Source organism: Balaenoptera physalus (genome assembly GCF_965194825.1).
Source record: "Balaenoptera physalus genome assembly, chromosome: 3".
In the NCBI taxonomy this organism is placed as follows: Eukaryota; Metazoa; Chordata; class Mammalia; order Artiodactyla; family Balaenopteridae; genus Balaenoptera; species Balaenoptera physalus.
In genome coordinates this window covers 100,013,840-100,029,919 of record NC_138890.1, presented here as the reverse complement: position 1 = coordinate 100,029,919, position 16,080 = coordinate 100,013,840, and the positions used below count along the sequence as shown (strand labels likewise).

The window sequence follows — 16,080 nt, the reverse complement described above, 5'->3', positions numbered from 1 at the left end:
CTGTGTTCAAGGGTGAAGGCCCACTCATCCGCATGGACTGAGAGTTGGTGCAGTCTGGTGTCCCAAAGGAAGTTTGCCAGCTGGCCCCAAACCAACAAGTATCTACCGTATGACCCTTATCAAGTTCCTTCATGTCATGATGCTATCCTCTTCTCAGTCCTAGTGCTTTACTTTACCGGTCACTTAATTAAAGTACTAAACTATGGTTTGTTTTGTATTTATCTGGTTTCTCTTCTTTTTAGGAAGAAAAATTCCTGTAAATTCCTGGAGGTTAGTGGCGTGTTTTATTTTTAGTTGGTAGCCCAAATTGTGCATAATATTTTCTTGTTGGTGCTGTTGAATTTAATATTAAAAGGATACATAACAGTAAATTTAGTGTTATAGTGCTAAATATCTCACTGTAATAGCAAAATTAGCCAGAAATTCATCTAGAATACATTCAGATTCATTCAGTGCAACATAACCTCAATTCTATAATATTTTATTGCTTATGTATTCAACTCACAGTACACATTTTCTTTCTTTTACTTCCTCCATCAAATTATCTTTTTATTTACGTACCACACCCCAAGTTTTTTCAATGATGTAAACATAATCAATGTTTTATTTCATTATTATAGCAAAACCTACAATGTCCAATATATAATTGTTTCCTTAAAATATATTTCATATATATGAAATTTTTATTTGTCAAGAAATTCATGTTGATCAGCAGTTAGGGCTTTGGGGAAATCACTAGATCAAGAGTTGTAAGAGCAGCTTGGAAGACTGAAGGAGCAGATATACCTGCTCTTATGAAAAGATGTGTCATTTGCTTGCTCTTTTCAGATTTCATTCGACCAGTGCTTCTGTAACTTCTCCTATTCTTTGTGCTATGAAATTTATCATTTTTGAACAATAATAGCTAAGCAGCGTTGTATCTTCATGGTCCCTATTGCTCTGTTTTTGACCTCTAATGTTTGTGGTTTAGGTGCCTCAAGAAACAGAAATTTATGCTTCTATACTTCTGAGGCAATTATATCTGTGCTATCTAGCATTTAAATGACAACAAACTGTGTCCTCGGTGATAAGGGAAGGTTGTTAGAAACCTTTTCTTCTCCTTAGGCATGTGAACTTGACATTTATCTAAACTGTTGGCTGATAATCGGGAATGCATTTTTATAAGGAATGCTTCAGATCTGAAAAGTAGACCAACACCAGATGAATCACAAATAACTTAAAAAAGAATTTAAAAAGTCAATAGTAACCCAGTGAAGAAATGAAAAAGTCAAGCATCAGATCTATTTGAATTATATTCTCTCATCCATTTTAAGACAGAATGTAAAAGGTGAATTGTCTTTCACACATTCAAATAATCAATATCAGTAATTGTCTTATTTTTAAAATAATTATTTAAAAGAAAATAAGAAAAATTCTTTTCACACATTGGTTGATCTTTATCTGTTTTGCACTCTTTAATTTTAACCCAATTAAAAAAATGATTCATAACTGTCTATTAATATGCTTATCCAGAAGTAATGTTTCTGGAATAGGTAAGAGAAAGAAAGCCAAATTAGCAACTATTACATATCACCATAATAATGAAAGATAATTCAGTATAATTTCCTGATATTTGAGATTATTTAATTGTTGAAATATTTTTATAAAATTAATTCTTAATTTCATGAATACATGAACAAATAATTAGATAAACGCACTTAAAGTGTGAAGTGCCCAGCACTAAGGTTAGTAACTATGTGTGCTTTATTTTTTCCTAACTGAACTAGAGTCAGATTTCCTATAAGCTTGTGTATTCACATCTCTTGAGGAGCAGGCATAAGTAAGGGAGAAAATGCTCTCCTTAAACAGGGCCCTGCTCTAACTGCCCTAGTACTGCAGGAGTCTGGGGGAGGGGGAGGGGGAGGGGAAGGAGAATGCAGCACAGCTGCTTACCTTACATGTTGAAGGCATGGAGCCAACTCTTCCAGCTTTGATATTACATCAGGCTCTAAACTTAAAATCATATCATATACAAGGGATGAAAATAAAATTACTCCACTTATGAACATGAATGTAGAGGCAATTGTACCACCTCTCTGTCATTTGCCAACAATGGTGTTTAACAAATTTATTGACTTAGTTTCCCTCCTTTTTTCTTCCTTTCTCCTTTCCTTCTTTCCTCCCTTACTCACTTTCTCTCTGCCTTGTTTGGTTAAAAGATAGATTTATGGAAGTTTACAATAATATCTATACATTAACACTTATTACATGTATGGCAGTGTATAATATGGGAGGATATAGGGATGTAACAATTTGAGCAACTTACACTTTAAAACACATAAGGAACATACTAGATAGTAAAGGGTTAAGTGGGAGTCCAAAAATAAAGGGTGGAAGAAGCTCATTCATTCTTCTGTAGAAGAGGGGAGAATACTGAGTTTACTTGGAAAGCAGTGAAAGTAAAACTATAGATATGTTGGAAATTTTCTGAAAAGATTTTACTTATGAGTTATGGCTACCTCCTTACAATGTATATGTAGATACCTTTTTTTCTCTCTCAGGTGATTTTTTAGAGGTCTGTTGTAATTTTTGAATATTTGTAGATCTAACAGAAAGAGTAATAAAGTAAGACAAATTATTCCTTAAAGATAGGTACATGATAGATAAATATTACTGTTGGGAAGTAAGTTGGCTAAATCAGGAGCATTATACTTGGAGAGAGCTGTTCTATAATCTATAACATGATCCTATTCAGGGAAAAAAACCAATTTAGTTGACTCTCCCTCATCCTCCCCTCTCCTCTTCCCCTTTCTATGTTTTTGAATGTCTACAGCTCTTGAGTTTCTAAACTACTTACCTTAGCATCCCTCTGAGGAAGATAAATGTGGCCTAATGTGGCATTAACTATAGTTATTTCCTGACCAACCTCTATTTTTACCTATCCTCACCTTGCACTTCTCAGACAGGGAGAAAATAAAAAAATAGCATGAGCACGGGCATTTCTGAACCTACAGAAATTCTTACCAAAAGACCTTGACTGCCCATTGGCTGTAGCAACTGGGAAGTAAGGATGAGTAGGAGTCATCTCTTGCCTTTATGCAAACTGGAAATCTTTCTTTAGTGTCACTTTGTCAACCTGGCGAGTGATCCAAAGGTGAAGAGCATGACGTTATAACCTCTGGGATAATGAGCAGTAGGGACTCTTTAAACATAGCCAGGCTTCTGGGTAATGACAATTGGAGGGGGAAAAAAACCAAATTTATTTTAGATTATAAGAATCTGTTTTATTGCAGAAAGTAAGTAGTATTTTCAACTTTTCCAGCTTCTTGTTGTCTAGATTTAACTTTATTTTCCCCCCTCTTGGTTCTGCCCAACAGCCATCTTGGCAACTATTCTGTGGACTCATTTCCTGTCATGACATTTTTAGAAACCAAAATAACAGCATTTACAATGTAACAGCTAAATATTCCTATAGGGTATCTGGGTAAAACAAGCATTTTACACGGTAGTTTTGAGCACACCATTGGGTATGTATTCAGGCGGAACCTCATCTGGGTGTCAACAGTTTCTGGCTAACCAATAGGCTGATTGCAGCCTTGTTTGCTGTCACTTTAGAATCATACCTGGCGTACACAACTGGCGACATTCTAGCTTCCAAGCTTTTCTCATGTGTGCCTTGTTTTAATTTCAGCACGAACATTTATTCAGTGTTGGGGTGCTTTTAATAATAAGGGGCAGCTGTGTAATTTTCTGTAAAGAATGAAGCAGAGGTACATTGTAATATTTCATGGGCATATGAGATACCATAAATGGAATGTCAGTTGGACAAATTCAATACGTTTTGAATTCTTTGGATTTTTTTTAAAGAAAAAGATTACTCGTGTTTTTTCCAATGGAATTATTTACTCAACCTTTTACATCATCAATTTTCCATTTTAAATTTAGTGCAGCGTAAACTCAGAGAGGTGCTGGGAAAAATATCTAAAGTATCTGCAGACAGTCAGTGTTCTTAAACCACGATGGCAAGACCTCAAAAACAGATGCAGCCCCATCAAAGTTAAATTGAATGACTCAGTGTCTGGACCACTCAGAAGGTTTTTTTTTCTATTTAGGAGAGGGGAGAAACTGTTCACTTTAGAACTTCAGAATCATGGATGGCAGAAGTTTGTTTTGTTTTGTTTTTAGATGGGGGAAAAGTGCCATCACAGGAAATTTGTATAAAAACCGAAGCCTCTTAAAAAATATATAAAGTCAGATCACTTGTTTTTCATTCATTAGTCTAGAGCTATGCCTGAGAGATCAGTTTACCCAGCTCCCACATTTTTTAGACAGAGCCATGAGGCTCCCTTCCACCTTGTCTGTCACCTTCTATAGAGGCTGGATAAGCCAGATACAGACTTTCCCAGACTCTCTTGTATATAGGGGTGGCCATGTGACCAAGCTTTGGCCAACAATATCAAAGGGATAATCCTGCTGGATTACTTCAGGCAAAAAATCTTTTCATTGTTAAAAAGAGAAAGTAGCTAGATAAAAGATAAAAATATTTTTCAGCCTCCCTGGCTTCATGTTTTTGAATGGGAGTGTGATACTTGGAGCTTGGCAGCCATCTTGGGACTATGAGATGGCAGGACTAGGGATGGAGAGACAATAGAGCAGGAGGATGGAAAGAGCTTGGATCTTTGATGACTGTAGCCAGCTACTGCACCAAATCTGGAACATCTTATCTCTGGATTTTCTCCTGTGTGAGACAATTAAATGTCTTTATTTCTTAAGCCACTTTTAGTCAGTTTTTCTGTTACTCATATCTCTCCACATTCTAATTAATACACCCTGAGAAATTAATCTGCTCAAGTTCATAAGAGAACATAGTAGCATAGTCTTGATTGGAATTCAGGCCTTCTAATTTCTTGTTTCATAGCTTTTCCTCACTTCTACCCTGTTCCATCACCAGATTATTCTCTGCATGAATAAATATCTTATTGTCTTGATTAAACCTGTTTTTAAGTGTGGTTCTCCAGTAATTTTTATTTGTCCTGTAGATTAGTGTCTGCATTTGCAATCCATTTAGCCAGAGAAACTCTTATAAAGTTTATAATCCATCTCTGCTCAGAAAGGCTTGACAAAGTAAGTTCCAGATTATTGGATGATTCATTTACATATTGAAAGCCTTGATTTGAGAAGGTGTAACTATTCTGAGTCACAGTAATACTCAGAGAATTTAATGTGTCAACATGCTTACAAAGTTGATTGTATTTCAGAACCTCAAATTTCTATCCTGGAGAGTATTTTAAGGAGCAAGTAGATAACATTATATCAAAATGGAAAAATATGAGCAAATATTTTATGAAAAATTTAAAAGTAAGAATAAAATATGTAGGTAACAATATCTCAAAATACAGGGAATTTTACTAGATGAAAATTATCTGAAAATTGAGCTTTGTTCCTGAATCTATTCTTTTTGTGTAATAAAAAAAACTTACCTGATTGGTTTACTCTCTCTTTAAAACAACCATTTTGTGGCACCACAGAATTCTAGGGTTGAAAAGACTAAAAAAATTCAGGTTATCCGTTACCCAGCTTTAAGAGAGGACCCATCAAAACGTTCCACTCAGGTGAGAATGGACTCTCTTCCAAATGTTCTCTGTTTCTCTACAGAAGAGAGAATGATCCTGTGTTATGAATATATATCAAATCATGTGTTGAGTACTTCTAGATTATTACATGAAGGACGCCAAATACAAAGGACGCTTTGCTCTTTTCTCTGTCAGGTCCTTAGAAGACATTTTGTTTTCCACCAGGCTGGTGAATGACCTCTCACATGTTACCATTGTGCTGTGATTGAGTTTGTTTTCCATGAATGATGCCATCTAAAATGCCTTCATGGCAGAGTGACTTAGCTCAGAAAGTGTCCATTGGAAAAAGAGACATGATTTCCATAGCAGTAGCAGTAGCATAAAGATAATGAAGCTTGAGGAAGCAGTACTATAGTTGCTTTAAAGAACACATTTTTTTTTTTTTAAATTAGAGGGTCCTAAATCGCTTGAATGCATAGTAAAATATATCAAATAATTCACAGTGAACATTATGCTTTGTATTCTGTTTTAAAGGGAAGGAATAACGTTTCAACACAGTGTGCCCTGTTTTTCACTCATATGATCCATTCATTGAATTAGGAGACATTTCTTCACATAATGTAGGAAATGTGAAGGGGAAACTAGATTAAAAATGCCCATGATATTCATTTCTTTGATGAAGTTATTTTTATTTTTTATTTTAAAAAAATTTTTTTAAAAAATTATTATTTATTTATTTATTTATTTTTGGCTGTGTTGGGTCTTCGTTTCTGTGCAAGGGCTTCCTCTAGCTGTGGCAAGCAGGGGCCACTCTTCATCGCGGTGTGCGGGCCTCTCACTATCGTGGCCTCTCGTTGCGGAGCACAGGCTCCAGACGCGCAGGCTCAGCAGTTGTGGCTCACGGGCCTAGCTGCTCCGCGGCATGTGGGATCTTCCCAGACCAGGGCTCGAACCCGTGTCCCCTGCATTAGCAGGCAGATTCTCAACCACTGCGCCACCAGGGAAGCCCGATGAAGTTATTTTGATAGGCCATCAGTAAATTCTTTTACCCTCACCTATGTTCCTTCTCTTATAAAGTAATAGTGTCTTTCTGGTCCTTCTTCCCATCCAGACATGGAAAACAGTTGATCAATGACTCTTGGTATTTGGCTGTTGGACCTAAGAGGTAGCATCTATGGAGTGCCAGGGATGGTGACAAAGCAAATACTTTCTTATGCTCAGATATAGCTCTTAACCAGCTGGAGAAAGATAAACCTCCCATTTTCACAGTGACGAATGATCAAGCCTGTATGGTACCAAGTCTGAACTTCGTTGTATAGCCCGGAAATGACTCCATTCCCTCTAGCTGATGTCCTGCAGTATGAGGGCAGGAGTTAGGGTTCCTGACTTCTCCCTTATGATTGGCAGCTATCAGAGCTGCCTTTGGAATGTCCCCCAGAGTTGCCTGGCCAGAGGGACAGATTTGTCCTCTGACTTCTCACCAATCCAGGTTCCCTACCTACTCCTTAAGTCCTTTTAGGTCCACCATGACTTTGCAGTTCTCTCTTTTCTGGTATTTTTTCTCTTTCAGTTTATCTGTAGTTGGAGTTAATGCCCAGGCACTCTCCCATAATCCTAATAATTATTATCTGTAAAATTAAGTAATTGAAATATTTTCCCTTGATAGTTCTCTGATTATACGTCTTTAAATTTCACTTCCCATTCATTCGCATCTATAAAAATCATCATGGTAATAAAAATGGTGGAAGAAAACACAGAAGTAAATCTTCATAATCTTGGGCTAGGCAACGATTTCTTAAACACAACAGCAAAAGCACAAGCAATAGAAGAGAAGGTTGTTAACTTGGATTTCATCAAAATTAAAAACTGTTTTGCTTTAAGGGACACCATCAGGAAGATGAAAAGACAGCCTATGGACTGGGAGAAAATATTTGCAAATCACATATTTGAACATATATCCAGACTATATCCAAACTATATATATCATATATTTGAACATATATCCAGACTCTCACAACTCCATAATAAAATGACAGTACAATTTTTAAATGGGCAAAGGATAAGAATATACCAACAAGCATATGAAGATGCTCAACATCATTAGCCATTAGGGAAATGCAAATCACAACCACAATGAAATATTACCTCACATTCACTAACATAGCTCTAATAAAAAAGACAGACAATAGCAAGTGCTGTCAAGGTTGTGGAGAAATTGAAACCCTCATACATTGCTGGTGAGAATGTAAAATGGTACAGCCACTCTGGAAGACAGTTCGGCAGCTCCTCAAAATGTTAAAACACAGAGTTACTGTATGATGCAGAAATTCTACTACTAGGTATATACCTATGAGAATTGAAAAGAAGTCTAAACAATAACTTATACATGAATGCTCATAACAGTATTATTCATAATAGCCAGAAAGTGAAAACATTCTAAATGTCCATCAACAGATGAATGGACAGACAAAATGATGTATATCCATACAATGGAATATTATTTGGCCATAAAAAGGAATGAAGTACTGATATATGCTACAACATGGATGAACCTCAAAAACATTCCAAGTGAAAGAAGTCAGTCACAAGAGACTACATATTTTATGATTCCATTTATATGAAGAACACAGAATAAGCAAATCTATAGTGACAGAAAGTAGATTAATGGTTGACCAGGGTTTGTGGGAAAGGGAGGGAAAAGAATGAGAAGTGACTGCTAAATGGGTATGGGGTTTCTTTCTGGAACAATGAAAATGTTTTAAAATTAGATTATAGTAATGGTTTCACAATTCTGTAAATATGCTAAATACCATTGAATTGTATACTTAAACACATTTAAACAGGTGAACTTTATGGTATAAATTATATCCCAATAAAGCTGTTAAAAATAGTTACGGTATAATAACATGAAACAATGACATTAAGTAATACTTTATGATTTATTATTTTCCTTGTGGAACAGAATGATGAGGTTATAAATAACAACATTTAAAAAAAAATAAAGGCAAAAACACACATATTGAATTTTGGCAGTGCCTAGGTGTTTAGATGCTATTCAGTAAAGCACTGCATGTCAGAACAGAGAAGATTACCAGGTTATTTAAAAGAATCTGGTGCAGGGTACTAATCTCAATTACAAGTGGGTGCTTAACCTATTTTTACTAATCAGGATTGGATGGGGTAGAGGTGAGATGCCAATAGGGCCATTGTGCTTTAAAAAAATTATGGTATGTGTTGGTGGTAAAGGGATTAAAAAATCACAGATTTGGTATAGACCACAACCATGGGTGCATACTTTATGTAGAGAAGTTTTTCTCTGTAAACCAGGGTCAGTTCTCATCAGTATTTTGAGGAGAGAGTACTTATTAAAAAATGAAAATTTATCAATCCCACCCTAGACCTATGAATATCTTTGCAGGGTAGGGTGATAAAAGATTGAAGGAATTTTAATAATGTTGCTAGGTGATTCTTTTTTTCTCTCCATCTTTATTGAGTTATAACGGACAAATAAAAATTGTATATATTTAAAGAGCACGACCTGGACTTGACATTTTGATATACATCTACATTGTGAAATAGTTGCCTCAACAAGCTAATTAACATATCCATCACCTTACATAGTTAACCAGGTAATTGTTTAAAAAAAATTTATTTATTTATTTGGCTGAGCCAGGTCTTAGTTGCCTCACGTGTGATCTTTGTTGCGGCATGCAGGATCTTCAGCTGTAGCATGTGAACTCTTAGTTGCAGCATGTGGGATCTAGTTTCCTGACCAGGGATTGAACCTGGGCCCGCTCTATTGGGAGCGAGGAGTCTTAGTCACTGGACCACCAGGGAAGTCCCTAACTGGGTAATTCTTATGCAACTAAGTTTGAGAACACTGATACAAAGCAGAAAGGCCAAATTTATTTAAAAATTTAATGCCATTCCAATAGAAATTCCTACAGGGCTTTTTGTAAAAATGCACAGAAGAGCACAGCAATTCTACTGTAAAGTACAGTCATATATTTTAGTGAAACACTTGCATATGTGTACACAGATATTCTTTACAGCATTGCTGGGTGTAGTAAAAATTGAGAAACAACCGAACTGTCCACTAGTCAGGGAATGGATAAGTTAACTGTAGATTATTGCTATTTGACAGTTAAAATGAAATGCTTGCATCAGTGTGCATATATCAATATGAATAGACTTGTGAAACAAAATATTCTATGTAAAAAGTAAATTACTAAAAGATATGTACATACGATACAGAATAAATGAAACTTAAAAACCAAATAATACTATACATTAATTCCGGCATACACATGTGGTAAAATTATGCAGTCTTGCATGGAATTGATTGCCCCGAACTTCAGGACAGCTCTGGAGAAAGAAGAGAGAGAAGGCATGGGGTGGGATTAGTGCTTTAGCTGTATCTGGAATACTTTATTAAAAGAGTAAATAAATGTGAAGCCAAGATGAACTAATGTTAACATCTGTTAGGCCTGGGTAGCAAATAATTAACTTCTGTTATATTTGAAATTCAAAAAACAAAATCAATAAACAAAAATTGATTTGTAGAATTTTCAATACTGATCAACTCTTTTAAATGAGCTGACACAAAGCCCTATACTTAGTTTAACTTAGTTTAAATCCTCCCATCAATATTTGCCATACCTGAAAGCTGGACAGATGGCAAATATAATATAATTTCTCCTTAACAGATGGGTGAACTGGAAGGTTTAATTACTTTCTCCTAGTTACATAGTAAGTAGCTCTGGAAATAAAATATTTTGGTCAATAACTTGGGGGTTTGGCCACCACATAGAATGTCAGAACACAATGCTAAATCTTTATAGTTTCTACTATGAGACAACATAACATATTCACATATATGTTCTGTTACATATATAAAACAGAAAACCTATATCTTCATGTATAATCAGACACTATAGAACAGGAAAATATTCTTAAAATTTTGGGTTTTCTTATGACCGCTGCTGTAAATGAGCTTTTCCATTCTGACATATTCCAAATACATGATAACTTATTAATCATTTTTTAAATGGCTTTTCACATTAACAAAAAAAGCCAAGAGTAAATCAGGTCTCTTACCAGAGCATTTGATTTTCCTACTCCAAAAATGGGTATTCAGGGCAAAGAGCATCTGGCTTATATTCAGAAGACATAAATTTTCTTCTCAAGTCTTCCACTGGCCACTGTGGTCGGCATCAATTCTTTGAATCTTCCAGGGTCTGTAAAAGATTATGCGAGAAAGATATATCAGGTTAAGAGAACAGCATTAATCTTAAAATACATTGCTTGTTTGGAATATGATAAAGAGCTTGCTGGGGCTGGAAAGACGTGTTTATGGAAGGCCATAGTAGGAGATGAGACTGGGGAAGCTTTGGGTCTTAACTATGCAGCAGCTGTAGACTTTTTGAGGAATGGTGCAGTGTTCTCTTCATTATGCTTTGCTTGGGAATATTGTCATTCAGTAATTGCAAGCAGTAGATGAAGAAACCACGCAGTATCAAGTCAACCAAATAGAGATTTATTTTGCTCACAAAGCAAGGAATCAGGAGGTGGACAGGCCAAAGCAGGTGTAACCTCTCCAGATAGTTATCAAGGACTCGGGTTCCTTGTAGCTTCCTGTTTCACCAGCCTTAGCTTCAGGCTTTTGTCCTTATTCTTTCAGGATAGCTGTTTCACCTCTAGGCAGGAAGAAAAGGGAAACTCGAAAGGCAAAAGTTCATTCCAACTAAACAGTAACACAATAGCTTTGATGGAAGCGCCACCTAGTAGACTTCTGTGTACACTTATGAAATCTTTATGATAATTAAGGTACCAAATATTTCTAGTAGGTGAATGAGAACTTTGTCACCTGAATAAATCAAAGTTCATTTAGCAAGGGAAAACTAGATACTCGAGAGGCAACTAGCAGCATCTGCCACAATTTCTTGATTCATAAACTCTCCTCAGGGTGCCCTTCCAAGTGGTTTTCCCAGTTCAACTTGGTGGACCCCAGGAGAGCTTGGAGGGAGAGAGCCAGGGCAAAAGCTTGCTTTGGGATAGCTTCTGGCCTGTCTGCCTTGGCTGGCAGTATGACACAGAGGCGAGTGTGGTTTTGAGAGTCAGACTAGGGTTCAAATCCCAGCTCCTTCCACTAACTCATTGCGTGGCTTTGAATGATTTAGTTCAGTGAATATTTATTAAGTACCAGCTATGTGCCAGGCACTCTGCCATTCCTTGGGCATATGGCAGTAAAAAGGGCAGACACAGTCCATCCCTTAACAGAGCTTACTTTCTGGTGGTGACTGAGCCTTTTCTATAAACAGGAGTTGTGGTAAGGATAAATTTAGTTCTTATAGCATGTAAATGCTAGTTAAATGGTAATTGTTCAGAAGCTGTCCTAGATTTGGTTTCATTCTACTGAAACTAGTACTTACATTTGGGAGCTTGGATCTCTCCACTAGAAGTTCTGCTTGCTTTTGGAGTAATCCCAGGAGTCCTGGGCTTTTTTTGGAGCTAATTAAGGCCAACTATCTTCTCTCTCCCTCCACAGTGACCCTAAACCTCATTGGGTTAAGAGCACATGACCTAGTTTCTTCCCTCTGGGGGAAGAAAGTTCTCAAATATCTTCTTGGAATCTCAGAAATTCCCTGCCTCTGAAAATCCTTCTATTTTGAAGTTGCTCAGGGACTGGAGCATACTTCCCCACCCCTCCCTGCTCTGTGGGTAACTCTGGTTTCCTTTTCTAAGAGCAGGAACCTGAGAATGATCCTAGCACTCCAAAGACATTAGGATGCCTGGGATGCTGGACTTGATCCTAGATTATGGGACTTTGATTCTAGACCGCATGATTCCTGATTTCTCCCAATGGTCTAAGGAAATGCTGGGAAGATCAACAGTTCTAATTCTCCTTGTCATTTCTTTTGCCTTTGATTACATCCAAAACATATTGGAATATTATAACGATTACCTCTTACTAAGTAACTGCTGTGAGCTAGGTACTTTTTCTGTATTATCTCATTTAATAACCTTGTGATTATTCCCATTTACAGAAAGGAAACTGAGTTTGCAGAGATGACTTGCACCCTGTCCAAGGTCACTTGACTCACAGTGGGTGGAGTTGGGATTCACACCCAGCTCTGACTTCACACCCCATTTTATAAACCACTATGCTATACTGTGGTTGTTTTTGGAATTACCTATTCTTGTGAAATATTTATCACAGCCGTCTTTGGACACAGTTTTGTGGAAATCCCAAATACCATAATGGTCAGCTCTATTTCCCTTTTAAAATTCACAATTCAGTGATATGTCCAGGAAAAGTGGCTGCTGTTGCCAAGCTCCTGGCTTCTCTGCCTTGAGCCTGGCTCTTTGCTTGCCGGCCTGGCTCAGTGGGCAGTTGCCAGTTCTGAGAGCTTGGTGCACACTGTGTCCTGATGGAGACCAGAGCCGGGCTCAGTACGCAGTTGCTTCTCTAGGACTGCCTTCCGCAGGGACTCTGGAGTCCTTCCCCTTTCTCAGTCCAGAGTTAGTTGTGTCTGAAATGTGCTTGGATGGGTACTTCCAGTGCATACCTCTGAACTGTTAAGTGAGCTGAGGGATTAGGAATGGAGGAAAGGCAAAACAAAACATTCTATGAATGTCTAAAAAGTGTGTCAGAGGCATTTCTGCTAAACTTTCTGATACTCCATTCCTAGCCCTGTCGTGCTTTCTACCAAATATTGCACGTTTTATACATATTTATACTAAAAATTATTTGCTTACCTAAAATTCAAATTTAATTGGGTGGCCTGTATTTTAACTCCAATGAACACTGTGTTTATTATGCTCGTGACTGACTGGACCTGGGTTCTTCTTCTCTGACTACGTTACATTCCTCCCCATATGTGATGATGCAAACATGTCCAAACCCTGTCTTTGAAGAACCAGCTCAAATGCTGCCTCTTTCCTGATTCCCCATCCTTCCAATCAGAAGTCATATCTTCTTCCTCTGAATCCTATAGCTTGCCTCTAGTTTTATTTGTGTGTTTGATATATAGTTGTGTAAGCATTTCTCAGAGTGAAGCTGAGACCTAGATGCTTCTGGTGAGTGACGTTAGGTGACAGACCTCTCCCCTTCTATCGATTCGAATTCATTGATATTCAACAGAAACTAAAACTGTTTGAGGTCTGTCCTCAGTGGGAGTTCATATATCGGCATCTGAGGTGGCCCTTAAGAGGCTTGTCCTGCAGGGAGAGAGAAGTACAGCCCTGAGGGGAGGGGTCTGGAATGGTGAAACACCTCAGAACCTTCATATTGGGGTTGGTATCCTTGGTTTGTCTCTGCTAGAATTTTACGTATATGAATCTTTCTTCAAATGTGTGTTTAAGATTTTTTTTTTTTTTTTTTGGTATATCTGTTTTCTAATTTTGCCTAATGTGGGAATTAGGGATAAATCAGTTTCTTAAAACGTTGTCTAGAACTTTTATATTCTTTTTTTGCCTATTGCACAAATAGTTTGAAAATCATCAATTCCTTGGACATTTTCTATAATTTGTATATAAAAACTAAAGGGGCCTGGAACCATATTCTGGAGATAATCTTTAACAAAATTTTAAATTCTTTTCATAATCATTGATCTATTCAGGTTGTCTATATTTTCTTGATTGAATTTTGGAAGTTGGAATTTTTTTTTTCTATAAGCATATCATTTTTATTCACACTTTATTTTTCATAAAATTGTATGTACATATTTTTAGCAATGGGAAAAAATCTCTATACCTGTTGATTTGTCTCCTTGCTCATTCTTAATTTTTCCTAAAGCTTATTTATTTATTTTTTTAATTAATTAATTAATTAATTTTATTTTTGGCTGTGTTGGGTCTTCGTTTCTGTGCGAGGGCTTTCTCTAGTTGTGGCAAGCGGGGGCCACTCTTCATCGCGGTGCGCGGGCCTCTCACTATCGCGGCCTCTCTTGTTGCGGAGCACAGGCTCCAGACGCGCAGGCTCAGTAGTTGTGGCTCACGGGCCTAGTTGCTCCGCGGCATGTGGGATCCTCCCAGACCAGGGCTCGAACCCGTGTCTCCTGCATTGGCAGGCAGACTCTCAACCACTGCGCCACCAGGGAAACCCCTAAAGCTTATTTTTATCAAAGGATTTTCTCATGGATTTGTTTTTAACTGTCTTTTTCCATTTTTTAATTTATTAAAGTATATTTTCACCTTTAATTACTTCTTTTTGTTCTTTAGGTTTGCTTTACCTTCTAATTTATTGAAATTGTATGCTTAGTTCTTTCATTTTCATTATTTCTTGATTTAATAATGAAAGATTATATATTGATAAGTATAACCAAAAACAGTTTAAACCATCTCCCATAATTAAAAAAAATTAAATACAGTGTTATTTTCTCAAATGATGTTGAGCAACGTAAAAACAAGAAAAAAAAGGTTTATAATCCGAATACCAAGTTTAACAAATTTTAACCTTTTGGGGCATATCCTTTTGGATTGCTCTCTTTCCTTTTCTCTCTGTACATATATTTTTTAAAATGGCATCATGCTGTATGCAATTTTACATTTCTATAATTTTTAGATAATATTTTAATGTTATAAAATTAAAATCTATTTAATCATTGTTAATAGTTGCATAGTTTTCCACAGTTTGGATATACTGTAATTTATTTAAACTTCCACCACTGATGAATATTAAAGTTATTTCCTCTTTCCTATGTTAATATTTTCTCTGTTTAATAAGGGCTGAGAAAGTAATAAGGTAGGAACCAATAAAAATACTGCATTGGAAATGATTGTACATACCACTTTGTGCTGCAACCTTATTATTTCTAATTTTATTTTCTGCAGTGTCAACATAGATTAAAGTTATAATATTGCATCTTTTGGTCTCCTTACCTCCCCCTTTTCTTTTTGCTGCCTTTTATCCAAGTAAACTTCCATCTAATTTGCAATCTAAACACCATTTCACCTTTTATAGGTTATGTATTCTTAATTTTATTGGGGGCATGAAGCACATGTTTTCTAACATTTACTTGTATTTCCTATATAGTAGGTAATTTTTAAATTTTGATTTTTTAAAAGTCTTGAATGTTGTCTTCAATTTATTATGCCACAGAATATTTTTATAAGCCTATCTCAGTATTATTTCTGTCTGTTTCTCATTTTTGTGTTAACAGTGGGATACCCAGTGCCCACAAACTGGTAGGTTAGACTCCATCTTTCTTTTTTAATTTTATTTTATTTTATTTATTTATTTATTTATGGCTGTGTTGGGTCTTCGTTTCTGTGCGAGGGCTTTCTCTAGTTGCGGTGAGCGGGGGCCACTCTTCATCGCGGTGCACGGGCCTCTCACTATCGCGGCCTCTCTTGTTGCAGAGCACAGGCTCCAGATGCGCAGGCTCAGTAGTTGTGGCTCACGGGCCTAGTTGCTCTGCGGCATGTGGGAATCTTCCCAGACCAGGGCTCGAACCCGTGTCCTCTGCATTAGCAGGCAGATTCTCAACCACTGCGCCACCAGGGAAGCCCAGACTCCATCTTTCTT

At 36.8% G+C, this 16,080-nt stretch overlaps 1 protein-coding gene and 1 long non-coding RNA gene across 5 annotated transcripts in view; one reads left to right on the top strand and one right to left on the bottom strand.

Annotated features, from left to right (window-relative positions):
* Window positions 1-16,080, top strand: part of LOC309658986 (uncharacterized protein) — a gene marked incomplete at its 3' end in the record, with an annotated part of 321,204 nt that overhangs the window by 234,677 nt on the left and 70,447 nt on the right. For 3 of the 4 annotated variants that reach the window (XM_082458302.1, XM_082458303.1, XM_082458304.1), the window contains one exon: window positions 243-270. The exons of the other annotated variant lie outside the window; for it this stretch is intronic. In XM_082458302.1, the coding sequence (XP_082314428.1) occupies window positions 243-270 (28 nt within the window). The remainder of the gene's footprint in view (window positions 1-242; window positions 271-16,080) is intronic. 4 annotated transcript variants of the gene reach the window in all.
* Window positions 6,262-14,350, bottom strand: LOC309659029. The gene is made up of 2 exons (XR_014262519.1): window positions 10,650-14,350; window positions 6,262-9,917 (listed from the first exon to the last, which is right to left on the bottom strand). It is a non-coding gene; the product is annotated as an uncharacterized lncRNA (long non-coding RNA).